We start from the raw sequence: 13,357 nt of genomic DNA on the forward strand, positions 1-13,357 counted from the left end.
CCTTCTCTAGGCATCATGTTTCATAAACAAAGTCTCAACAAAATTCTTAAAATGATATATTGTTTTGATTATCTTTTTTTTTCTTTGCTTTGGCTGTTGGGAACTTCATTTGTGTTATCCAAACATGAATATTATTATACATACATTTGTATTCAACAAACATATTCTTTTTCCCCCCAGCTTTATTGAGGTATAATTGACATATTGTGCAAGCTTAAGGTATACAAGATGTTAATTTGACACACTTATATATTGCAAAATGATTACCACCATAGAGTTAGTTAACATGTCCATCATACCACAAAATGATCGTTTCTTAAGTATCTGTCATCAAATGAATGGATAAAGAAGATGTGGTATGTATATTCAATGAAATATTATTCAGCCATGAGAAAGAAGGAAATCTTGCCATTTGTGAAAACATGATAGACCTTGAGGGCATTATGCTAAGTGAAGTAAGTCAGAGAAAGACAAATCCTGCATGGTATCACTTATATGTGGAATCTGAAAAAGCTAAACCCATAGAAACAGTAAAATGGTAGTTGGCTGGGGCTGGAGTTGAAAGAAATGGGGCTGGTCAAAGCGTACGAACTTTCAGTTGTAAGATAAATAAGCTGTGGAGATCTACCAACATGTTCTTAAAAATAATCAGCCATAAGGTACAACAATGATGACTCATGACAAATGTGTATGAAAGTAGCATAACCTTTAACTTGAGACTTCCAAACAAAAGTTTGGATAAGGTGTCATCATATCCCTTATCTGCAGAAGAAACCAAATCACAATGAAAATTATATGTACTGCTATTTCAGGAAAGTTTTGAGGTGAAATTTATACCTTGGATTTGGTGCTAGCCAGTAGGTTTTCTTTAAAATCCCTCAACTTAACATCATAGTTGAGTCTAACACCAGCAATATCAACTAAAGCATTAAACATTATGACTTAAACAATCTGTGACTGTGGGACAAAAATGGTTACTTTTGCTCTTACTGTTTCAGCAGTGGTCTCATTGTCTTCCTTTGTTTGCAGGGGTAGATATACAGCAGCACTGCTCTGGCTAGACAATGCTCGGTCTTCCATTAGACACTCACATGGAATAGGTCTCCACTTTGCATTTCAGAACTTGAGTTCACACTCATTGTGTTCCATTAGACTGGTTGGAGGCGAAACAAACCCTCTCTGATGGGCTATGTATGCTATAGCAGGTTTTCTCCACCCTGCCATATGTAACGACTGTCAGGACAAATACGTACATTTATCCGGAAAACCAGGAATAACAAGCCCTTCTCAATATGTTCTTTCAATTTTCCTGACATAAGAATAGTTATAAAGTAAAGGACCATTAAGTTGACCATCTGGGGAATATAAAATGACTTACCTGTTGTACAGTGGTTAAACATAGAATTACCATATGACCCAGCAATACTCCTTTTAGGCATATACCCAAAGGGGATCAAAGTAGGAACTCTAACAAATGCTTGTGCACCAATGTTCATAGTAGCACTATTCACAACAGCCAAGAGGTGGAAACAACCCAGATGTCTATCAATGGATGAATAGGTAAATAAAAAGTAGTATATATATACAATAAAGTATTACTTAGTCATAAAAAAATGGAATTCTGATATGTTACAACATAGATAAACCTTGAAAAAATTATGCTAAGTAAGGTAAGCCAAACCAAAAAGGACAAATATTGTATGATTCCACGTATATGAGGTACCTAGAATAGGGAAATTCATAGCAACAGGAAGTAGAATAGCAGTCACTGGGGCTTGGTGGGTGGGGGCAGGGGAAGGAGGGAATGGACAAGTATTGTTTAATGGGTACAGAGTTTCAGTTTGGTATGATAAAAAATTTTGGAAATGGTTAATGGTGATGTTTGCACAACATTGTGAATGTACTTAATGCCACTGAATTTTGGCATTAAAAATTGACTACAGAAAGCTTAGAAAGGTAAATTTTATGTTATATATATATATATTACAACAATAAAATAAATGAATAAACATTTAAAATGATTACTCCCCTGCAGTAGAGATACTCCATTCATAGCGAGATTAAATTTCTTCCAAGCTGGGGAGGGTTGCATGGTGTCATAAAACATAGCTCCAGATGTGGATTCAGTAGTCTTTCTCTGAAGCTTCAGCTCTGTCTCTTACTAGTGATAAAAATTTGAGCTAGCCCCTTAGGTCCCTTGCACATTAGTTTTTTCCAGTTACATTATCCAACAGAGTTGTTGTGAGGACTTAAAATTAAAAGGAAATAATTCATATAAAGTGCTTTGTAAACAACAATTGTACAAGTGGATGGGGGAAATTTTTATTTCACATTCCTTTAAGGAGCTTGGTAATAATCTTATCACTAAAATGTACTTATTAATTCCTATTTAAATGCCCTAAATTATTGTTATTGTTGGTAAGACTCAAAGTGGTTTTTTTTAAAAATTTTTCTCTATATAAATTATTGAATCATAAGTTTTTAGAATAAAAAGGAAATGCTGGATTTCTGAGGAAACTACATTTCTATTTACTTTTCTAACAATGAATGGGTCATAAACATTTTCATTTATATTATTTCTATACCATTTATTTATTGTTCATTTAACCTCAGTATACATACCTTAGGAAAAAAGGATAGCTATATTATATCTTGTCTGGGGAAAAAAAAAATGGTCCTACAAGTAGTACAAGTATTAAAAAACTAATTTTGCTTTCTGCTCTCATCTTCCATTCAAAACCACTCAACCCATTATCAGTCTTTACACTGTCAAACATATAATGAGTTTGATACAGCATTATATCCAATTAGACATTATCTTGTAAAGCCCTTTGGATACATAATTACATTGAAAAATAAATATTTAAAAGTAACAAATGTATTGCTATTACATTATAAATTAATACCAAAATTGCTGTTGTCAACAACTAATTTTTTGTTTCCCTCCTTAGTGGTTATGTCTTTGACTATGATTACTACAGAGATGATTTCTACAATAGGTATGTAAATTTCTCATCCTTCTTTCCCTTTGATTTAAATTATATTTTAAGTGTTCCGTACATTTCATTCACAGGTATTATTGATTAATACATTTAAATAATACTTTATAGTAAAAAAAAAGTCCCAATAAAATATAAGATAGCCAGATTTTTCTATTTTGATTGTACTTACTGAAATATAGTAGATCTCAGACTTTCAGAATTCAGAGGTGCTTAAGCCTAATATTTGGTTTCTAATGTTTGGATGATATTCTAAAGATTTAATTAACCCATATTATTTTCCAGATCTGTAGTTGACTTGGAATCCTTCAAGACTGAGAGATTTATAAATTCAGAAAATGAGTACAACCTTCTAAAATAGATCTGTTTTCATACAACACATAGATTCAGTAAAAATTAAGGACAATTCTTGCTTTGCATAGCAGTGTGTGACCATAAAAGAAAACCATGCAGAGTGATGTTAATAATCAATGGGGGGAAATGGGATTTTTCCATGACCTTTAACAATTTTTTGTCAAAACATTAAAAACTCTCTTATGTTATAAATATACATATTTACACATGTATACATATATGTAAATTCCCTATTCATACGTATAGGAAAATACTGTGAAACTAATAGCTATTTAGTACACTAATTTAAAATTTTAACACTGTAATGTAAAAATACTGAGAATTAGTGTGCTTCATTTCTTTGTAAAAAAAGACTTATTGAAAGTAATTTGAACAACACTTGCCTTCTTCTTTTATTATGATATGGAGAAAGCACCTCTTTTATCCCTTGGTGAATTGTCATACTCCTAAGACTGGATCAGCTTTGACATTTTATTAATGTTGTGAACTACCTCTGAGACTTCCCTCAGTGTGTGGTTCTTTTGCCAAGTGTCACTTCCTCTGGGGCATCTTTGTCCCTTTCCAGCACATCACCACCACTTTCCTCATTTATGTCAATATGTTTTAATTTCAACTCACAATTGCATATTTTAATATAACATCTTTAATTTCCAATATTTTCCTTTTAGATGTAATTTTATGTAAAGGAATGTATTTATCTCTGGCTTAAACCACTATTTTGCTTCATCTGTGGGCATTGTGCTTAAGGAAGTCAATTTATGATATCTTGTGGGAATTTTTTTTTTTTCAGATGAACTGTATATCAAATAGCTTTGTGGATTTTGAAGGAACTTTTTTGGCATTCAGGGCCATTTTTAGGCTATGTAAACCAATCCTTAGTGTTTTCTGGGCAGCATACTACTTAAAATTCATATAAACATATGGGATGTAATATATATATTTGGGATAAAAAAAAAATGTTTCATTTTACTAAGTTCCTCTGCCTCCATCTCTAGAGTCTCTTGAATAGAAGAGTGTTCACATCCCTATAGTCAGCTATTTCTCCTCTTATTCCATTTACATTTAATTTTAATTTTATTTCCAGTGTTACTTTTCAATTCTTTGTTGCACCAATCCCTTCTTTTGATTATCCATTTTAATAAAATGCCACATGGATTTATCACCAGCAGACAAGGAAACAATACAACTACACATTTGCTATCCATGTGTGAACTAACAGATGCACAGGGACAAATCACCGACAGACTTTGAAAGAGGTGATGTGATTGGCCACTGATCATCATGTGCATCTGTCATTTACTTAGTGATTTGTGGACTGAAAAACTAGCAGCAAAGCTTGGATTTTACGGAATTACTCACAGTTAATATATGTGGTAACTGAAATTTGTTTTGTGCTGTTGGGGGACTGGTGTCATTTAATTAAGCATTGGTAATTGAGATATTAGAGATATGCTAAACAAGGACTGACTGTGTGTAGATAGATCATTGGACCACACACACACACACAAAATGAGGTAAATATTGTTTAAACCTTTAATTGTAAATAAATTCATTCAAACAAACAAACAAAAATCCCAAGACATAAAAATGCAAACTTAGAAAAACAGAATAGACATTTTAAATAGGGAAGAAACTTCATAATCCCTTGTAAGGGTCTTGTTCTCTCTGCTCCAGCCACGAGGGTCCTTTTTCAGTTCCACAAGAACACGATGTTCCTTCCTGCCTGGGGGCCTTCTTCTGATTGTTCCTTCTCCTCATACCTCACTCCACCATCTAGTTAACTTGACTTCATCCTTCAGATCTCAGCATGAACACCTCTCTCAGACTAAATGAGGTTCCTCTGTTCCCCTCTCAGCACCCATTACTATTCCTTCACAGCACTGTTCCTGGTTTTTATTGCTATATTTCTCTCTGCAACAACAGTATTTCGTTTATGTCCTTCCTTCCTCCAAAAGGGCAGGGAAGATGCTCAGTTTTGCTTATTGTATCCTCAGGCACTATCATCAAGTCTCACACATAGTGGATACTCAATTTTTGTGATTAATTCATCTCCTTAGGTTTAGAGACATTTTATTTTCTCCAAGGTCACATAGTTAATTAGTGGAAGAACTACAATCATAAACTAGGTCTCCATTTATACTCAACAACCAACTGTGTGGATACGCAAAACAGAAGAGGAGCAATATCAGTTTATGGTTTTACATAACAGGAAATAGCCTTATCTGCATGGAAATTAGATCCACAACCATACCTTTATCACCACTATGTTCAAACTACTGAGTTAAGCAAATGATTTCTCTAGTCAACCCTTTATGACCAAACATGAATTTTTAAGGATGGTTTTCTCAAATAACTTTTATAATTTCTATCAAATATAATATTTTATTTTAAATATTAAATAGCTTATAATAACTTGTCCTAACAATGTGAAGATCTGGCAGCATTAAAATAATCCCAGTTACTACGAAAGAAAGATAACATTTAGATATTCTTTATTTAAAAATTTTAGTTTTTGACAATTGTAAAAACATTTTCTGATATGCTTTTATGTTTCAGGATGCAGAACACTGTCTTCATTGCTATGAATAAAGTTTTCAATTAATATACATTGTCTTTTAGTCTGTTAATATGAAAATGTTTTTGCATTGTAGTCTCTTAAGTATTTTCTATCATGTGATTTCCTTCCACATTGAAAGAAAAAAAATTTCTACCTAAAATGGAGTAGATGGTAGGAGACCCAAGTTCTGGTAATTAACCTGTAACTTTGGGCAACTAGGCAGGTTTTCAGTTTTCACATTTTTAAAATGAAGCCAAAATTTGCATTTGCATTTTATCAATAAAAAGCATTAGATAGATATAGACAGATGACAGATAGATAGATAGATAGATAGGCAGATTTTACATGCAAAAGAGCAAGAGCCTTAATCAGCAAATAATTACAGAGCCTGAAGCTTTCAGATGACACTCCACTACACAAAAAAGCTAACTCTGAACAACTTCCAAAATCATTTATTTGTCTTATATAAAATCTGTTTGGTTTATAAGTGTGCAAAGATCAATATGGGTGTATTGCTAACAGACTCTCTGAGCAGTCTGTGCCCTCATTAGTTTATTTTTCATTTTTTCACTTGGCTAAGAAAGACAGAAGCATCTGCCACTAGTAGAGGTAGTCAGGAGTTCCCTGTGAACATAGATCCCCAGGAAAGGAAAACAGAGTGGAGAGGCTGGAGAAGAGAAATAGCTTACCAAGTCAGTGCTAACAGTTTTATCCACACTAATTCCTCCTTAGTTACTCTCTGCTTGTAGTTATGGTTAATTTTTTTTTCTCTTTTTACTAGTGGTGCAAACTTGGGCAACTTATTTAATACCACAAAAACTATTGTCTCATCTATGAAGTGAGCATGAAATTAACACCTACCCCATAAGATTGTTCTGAGGATTAAATGAAGTAGCATATTTTTATGACCTGCATTATGCCTGGTATGTTTTTTGTGCTTAATTCATGTTAGCTACTAGTAACCATTAACAGTAACCATTAACAGTGATGGAGAATATGTTTCTTATACTGTTATTCATGTAGCAGTGTCCCTATAACTGAGCAATACACTGGTTGCTCAGTTGTCCTTCCATAATAGTCCATTGTGACACCTCTGGAATGTTCTGTTTGCATTGTTTTCCCTCCTCTTACCCCCCAGAACATTCTAGTTGGAGCTGAACACTCTTATCTGCAGAGAGAGACCATTCAGTTATTTCCATTAACTCCATGTTGCTTGGTTTTCTGTCAGGAAAACGGAAATCATATAGTTATGTTGAACAAGGAGAATTGTTTGTAAAAACTTTCTAACTATGTATTAAGGAACTGAAAAGGCAAAAACAAATAAACAACAACAATAAAACCCACAATGGTATGATGGAGTTAGCAAACTACAGGAAGCAGCTACCACCTCTAGGGTTGGGGAAACAGAGAAAAAGATGGGATTATCAAATATCACTGTAGAAAAGGGGATTTGCACAACTCACAATGTGAGTAGGAGGTTCTGCTTAGCTGCTTCTGCTGTATCTGAGCCCAGAGGGGGAACCCGTGGGGCTGGAACCCAGACCTCTAAGGAGGCAGTACCAACTGGTGTCAGGATCTCTGAGGAAGTGTGAAGACTGTTCTGCAAATGTTACAAAATTACTCAAACTGGATTCAGTTGCTACTACTGGAATGAATTTTTGCTGCCAGGGTAAAGAAACAAGGCTAGAGTAACGCTGACAAGAACAGGGACCCAAAACAAAAACAGAAAGCAAAACAGGAAGGGTCAAGTCCTCTCTTCCTCTTCCAGTCTCCTTCTCAGGTCCTTAATTGGCTGAGCCTAGCAAGGAGCCAGCTGACCCCCACAGAAATGTGGTTTGCAGACTCCCAACCCCAGATGTGACTAAATGTCTCACATAAGCTGAGAGACAATATCTTAAAAACTGACATTGATTTACATCCTATTGTTAGACTACTTCTGCCAGGTTTGGGAATTCTAATGTAATTGGGGATTTTCAACCCTTAAACTCTTTCAGCTTAGAAAACTTCTCTACACAAAGTTCCATCTTAATGTGATTGTTTTGGTACATTTATCCAGCAGTAACTTTTCCAAAAACTAATTTAGTGTCTATCCGTGCTTTCAGGGATCATGAAGAGTATCACTAAATAATAGAATTGAGTGGTTATTCTAAACTTTCATTTTTTATATTACACAAAGAATTGCCCAATAATTTACAGTATTCAGTGGCATTGTCTTTTAAAAGGTCAAGTGTGACTCTACATGAAGAACATCACATGTTATTAAAACGAAACATAAATATATATACTCTTCCAAGTAAAGTTTAAGGAGAAGTATACCTAAAATTATATTGAACACCCCCAAGGAATGTTTTCAATTTCTGAGATATTAGCAGTTTTAATCCAACCTTTTTTCAATAGTATCAGGAAAGGCACTGAGCCATTTATAACCTCCAGTAATGAGTAAACGTGTATTGACAGAGAAAAAGAAATGCCAGAGCTGCTTTACCATATAAAAAACATATATATATATCAGTGATTCAAAATCTGTATTGTTCAGCTCTGGATCCACTTTGACCTTGTGTAAATTAACATAAGAGAAGCTACCAGAGTTGAAGTTAATGAAAAAAGCTCTGTCAAGTTGCACTTGTCTCAGATCATTGATTATAGAGCACAGTATATATTCATGAATACTGGAAAAACGTATTAGCAAGAAGCAACGTCTCTTTCATTGTGCAAATTTAAATTACCATCTGGTAGAATGGGATTCCACCTAAAACATTTGGAAACCATAGCATGGCCCAGTTGACAAAGGGTGTGATTTGGAGTTAGAAGCAAGTTTCAGGCCTCAGTGTGCGTGTGTTGACTGGTTAAACTTGGGGGGAGTCATCTCATCCCTTTTTCACAGGTTTCCTTCATGGGCAAAATGACTTAGCAATACACACATTACAGAATTATAAGAATTAAATAGGAGAATAATTTTATTGATTTATAACCTCACCATTGCTATTTAATTGCATTCACTTTTTAATTACCCAAAGCTGTATACAAGATATAGAAGATAGCAAAATTGTACAAAATATAAAGATTAAGTTAAGATCAAAATATTGCCAAAAAAAGATCATTGACAATTTCAGTAAGCCCGTTAAAAGCATGTTCAAGAAGCATTTGGACAAGATTGGGGATGGAGCCCGATGTGGGGTGGGCTGTTGGCAGGGGTGGCTTCACTGAAAATCTTGGAAAAGTTTAGTGAGAAAAAACAGAAACGAGAATTACTCATTGACTGGTCTCAAGTGAAGTGTGCCTTTAAAAAGTATTTTCGGATTCAGTTGTAACCAAAAGTTTATTTGAAGTCAAGGTAGAAATTATAAATAGAATTCTGAGTAGTTCAAACAGTATAGAAAACAGATATACTAATAGGCTAGAATCATTCATGTGGATTTCAAATATATCCTTTCTTAAAAATGAATAGCACCTTAATTTGGTTTTATAGACTATGTTTATCAGAATTTAAGCATGCTGAAGACAGAAGGGTGCAAGGTTGAATCAAGACAGAGCTGGAAATCTTCTCTGGTCCTAGAGTTAATGATCTTCATTTATCTGCTAAAAGACCCCAGTGAGAACACGGCCCTGAATTTGTTGTCAGATTTTGGCTCTGGGCAGGTCTGTTATTTAACCCTAAGTCCAGACTACATTGTTTGGTTAGCATTTAACCACATAGGGACTGTAAGTTTGGGTTCATAAATAAGGAAAATGAAAAACTCTTTTTTATGAGGGAAATTTAGAAGAAAACAGGTAATTACTGCTTCTTAAATTATTATTTATCTAAATGAAATTTTAGTGTTCAGTGTAATATGCAAATATTACATTTTCAAATTTTTTTCATGAATTTTAAAATCACATTGGTTGACAGTGAAAAATAAGCATCAAGTCAAAAGTCCATCAATCAAGTAATGATTTATTAGACTGTGGTGTATCTACTGGAGAAAATGCACCACAGCAATTAAAATAAACATTAGGAAGACCATTTAGCAAACTTGAGAAACGTTTTTAATATAAACCAAAGAGAATTAGCCAGGATACATGACTGTACATGTATTATGTTTTCAATTATGTGAAAAATATTGATGCTTGTGGAAAAAAAAATTAGAGAATGACAGTAGTTGTTTTAGGGTGAGAGATTGGAAGTTGTTTTTTTTCCATGTATTTTTTTCTGAAAATACATGTAAATGTTGCTTTATTATTGTTGAAGTTTAATAATAATAAACTTTTAGTAAAAACAAGAATTCAAAATTATATTCATTTTATATGTCAATATGCCATTAAATTGTCTTTGTCCAAAAAGCAACTTATTAAAATAACTAATATCCTTATTCTTACTAGAGACAAGGTATGTCTATTTTTATCAAGTAAATCAATATTAAAATTGTTTACCAGTTTTTAGCTTTTGCTTGATAATGAAATTATACATGAAATAATGATAATGATATTATTAAAGAAAAAAAATTCCAAACAAGAAATGGGGACATGAAAAGTAGAAATGTTTATTCAATAAAATAGACCCTCAAACTTCCTCAATTGGTTGCTTTTATTAAAATCTGACTACATTTATGTTATTTACTGATTGAAAGTAGGTCTTTTAAAGTTTTTATTTTAAAATAGACCTTAGGGAAGGGAGAATTATGTGTTTGACTTCATCATAAATCATTATCTATTTGACCTGTAAACATTATGGGAAAAACAGTATTCTAACAATATTAGGGAAAATGAAGGACCATTACAGAAAAGGAAAGGGAGCATAATTCTGGGAGTGAAGAACAAAAAACCAAGAGGAAGGAAGAAATTTTAAGCTTTTAACTGACCTTGGAGATTTGGATTACATTTAATTCTATTGTATGGCAATTTTTGTTGGACTATTTTCTTTGATTTGCTATAGACAGGATTCTGATGAGAAAGCCAATGCTTGTGTCTCCTTCACAGGCTGCCTTTCACCTACCTCCTTCTGCATTTAGAAGAGCCCCTACATCTCATCTTGCAATCCCAGAAAACTGACCCCTTCCCATCCTTATCTTGTTATGTTTTTATGCTTTAAGACAATACCCAGTCTTCCTTCTTTTTATTTCTGGTAAACTCAACTTTGCCCAGTGAAAATTAACAAACACCCCAACTCCATTAAAATCTAAAATTATGTTCTCACATGAAATGCCCATTTAGCTTTGTTTGTATATTACAATATCACTTTTTAAAAATTAAGTTCTAATGCCGCATATCTTCACAACACAGTGACAGAATGAATTGGTAAAACCTGATTCCATGGTGATAAAGGAGTCATGTTTCTTTGAAGCAACACATCAAAATATTCAGAGAACAGGGGCTACTTCCTATAGGAATTTACAACAAAGAACACAACACACACTGAGCATTTTACTAAAATGTACATCCTATACTAAAAGTATGTCACAAGTACAGTGAACAAATGCAGCTCTCTTTTCTCCACAGGAAAGCAGGGCTGGCCAACACTGGAAGCTTTGTAATCCCTGTTTGGGGGGAAGCAATAGAAATATTGATAAATGTTGCAGTTAAAATATTATTGAATTGCTTTGTAATTGAAGTAGCAGTGAATATGGTGACTTTACTTGGCCTGCATTTCCAGTATAGTATTCTTACATCATTATATATTTTAGTTGTGCTTTAGAAATTTTCTTAACCCAGTGTATAGATTAGTTTATTTAATGAACCTGCTAAATTGCATTTTCAAGTCCTGGGGAAATTGTTCCTCCAAAAGCGCTTGCCGTTCATCTCAAGCAGCAACTTCTACCCTGGGAGAGATCAGTCAATTGTCATATTTCTTTTCGCTCAATAGCTTTGGGTGTTGTAGCTCATGAAAAGTGCCTTAGTATCTTTGTTCACTGACTTAAGTTGCTCTGTGATTTCAACTTATAAATAAGTAATGTAGACTTTGTTTTGTGATTGAAATGAGGGGCAGGCTTAGTTGACCCTTTTGATTTTCCAGCCCTTAGTGGTATGAATGAGATTCACAACCCTTTTCAGCCTCATCCTGTCTATATCTTTTGAAGTAAACTATAATGTGTTGACATCCATGACCTGCTCTTTGCTGGCAGTTCTTTGGCTCTAATGGACTTTGCTTATGCGCAGAGGATGACACCTCTCTTGAATTCTGTCTCATTTCATTTATTTTCCTTTCCAGACATCTCTTGGTATTTCCCTAGCATGTTTCCAAATCATTTTTGGACAGTTTAGCTCTCTAATGACATTCCTAGTACTAAGTTCTGCTTTAAAGGTGTTTTATATACAACTATTCTTCTCCATAGTGTCATAGTTTTCAATGTTTATGAATGAATATTTGGAAACCAGCCTATCTTGTTATTATATTTCATATACTATTTTCCAAAAAGAGGTGATCACATTTCCATCTGTATGTGTAAATGAGATGTAATTTTATGAAATAACCTATTATAGAAGGTTTTAGATATTTTAAAATTTAAAACTGTTCTAGTTTTCTCATTTCTGTCTTTCACATTATTTTTATTGACTGTTTTAAAGCAGTTATGAGAATGTAATCCATATAATGGTGTCACAGTAAACTACATAATAATCATCATTCTAAGTCAATAACACTATTTTCTTTATAGTGGACAAAGTAATAATACCTCTGGTTCACTGGCAAATAGAATATATATATCATATTTTTTTCTCTGACCCTTTTATGCTACTCAAATGTGCTAAGTCACACAAAAATTTGTTATGTGTATGCAGTATAAATAATATGAAACTTTGAATCTATTAATTATATATTTATATAAATGAGTAAATATTCTTATACTTTTGATTCCTTTCATTGTTTAATGGAAATGCCTTGGTTGTAGTGAATACAATTTTTCACTTTTTAGCAGAAGCTTCAAAGAATTTTACTGGTATTCTTTTTTGTTAGAGAATTTTTTAGTAGCTAACTACAAATATCTCTAGTCTCAATTTGCATGTCTATCAAATGGTCAGAATAGTAAAAAGTTATCCTGATAAATATTTCCCACCAGTTCTTTAGTCAACAAAGGTTTGTCCTCATGCTATCGGCATTTCATTCAAACTCAGCCTCCTTTTTTTCTGTAGTCAGCTGAGCCTTTCATTACTTAAGGAAGTCCTTACAGAGAGGTAAGGAACAATATTGATTTGTCTCTTATAGCTGCCTTCTTTAAACTAGATATACTCCTAAATTTTTTTCCTTCTGAGCTGTTTTCTGATCATACAGTAATTTTCTTTTCTTTGTCCCTGATTCTGCGTGGTCTATTCCTCCTTTCACACTTATGTGCTAATAAGTATCTGATGTGTTAAAGGAAGATTTCTGTTCCTAAAATGGATAAATCTGTTAAATCAAGCAAAGAAACGTACTTGGGAATGAAGGTCGACATAATTTCAACATATTGAAAAGCTCCTTGTTCTTTCATACCTTAAA

The 13,357-nt window shown here is 33.4% G+C and overlaps 1 protein-coding gene across 6 annotated transcripts in view; it reads left to right on the top strand.

The window, feature by feature from the left end:
- The window catches only part of RALYL (RALY RNA binding protein like), an 867,550-nt gene that overhangs the window by 736,249 nt on the left and 117,944 nt on the right, over positions 1-13,357 (top strand). For 5 of the 6 annotated variants that reach the window (XM_061172228.1, XM_061172229.1, XM_061172227.1 and 2 more), the window contains one exon: positions 2,952-2,999. The exons of the other annotated variant lie outside the window; for it this stretch is intronic. In XM_061172228.1, coding sequence (XP_061028211.1) covers positions 2,952-2,999 — 48 coding nt within the window. The remainder of the gene's footprint in view (positions 1-2,951; positions 3,000-13,357) is intronic. 6 annotated transcript variants of the gene reach the window in all.

This window comes from Eubalaena glacialis, chromosome 17, assembly GCF_028564815.1.
Source record: "Eubalaena glacialis isolate mEubGla1 chromosome 17, mEubGla1.1.hap2.+ XY, whole genome shotgun sequence".
Classification (NCBI taxonomy): domain Eukaryota; kingdom Metazoa; phylum Chordata; class Mammalia; order Artiodactyla; family Balaenidae; genus Eubalaena; species Eubalaena glacialis.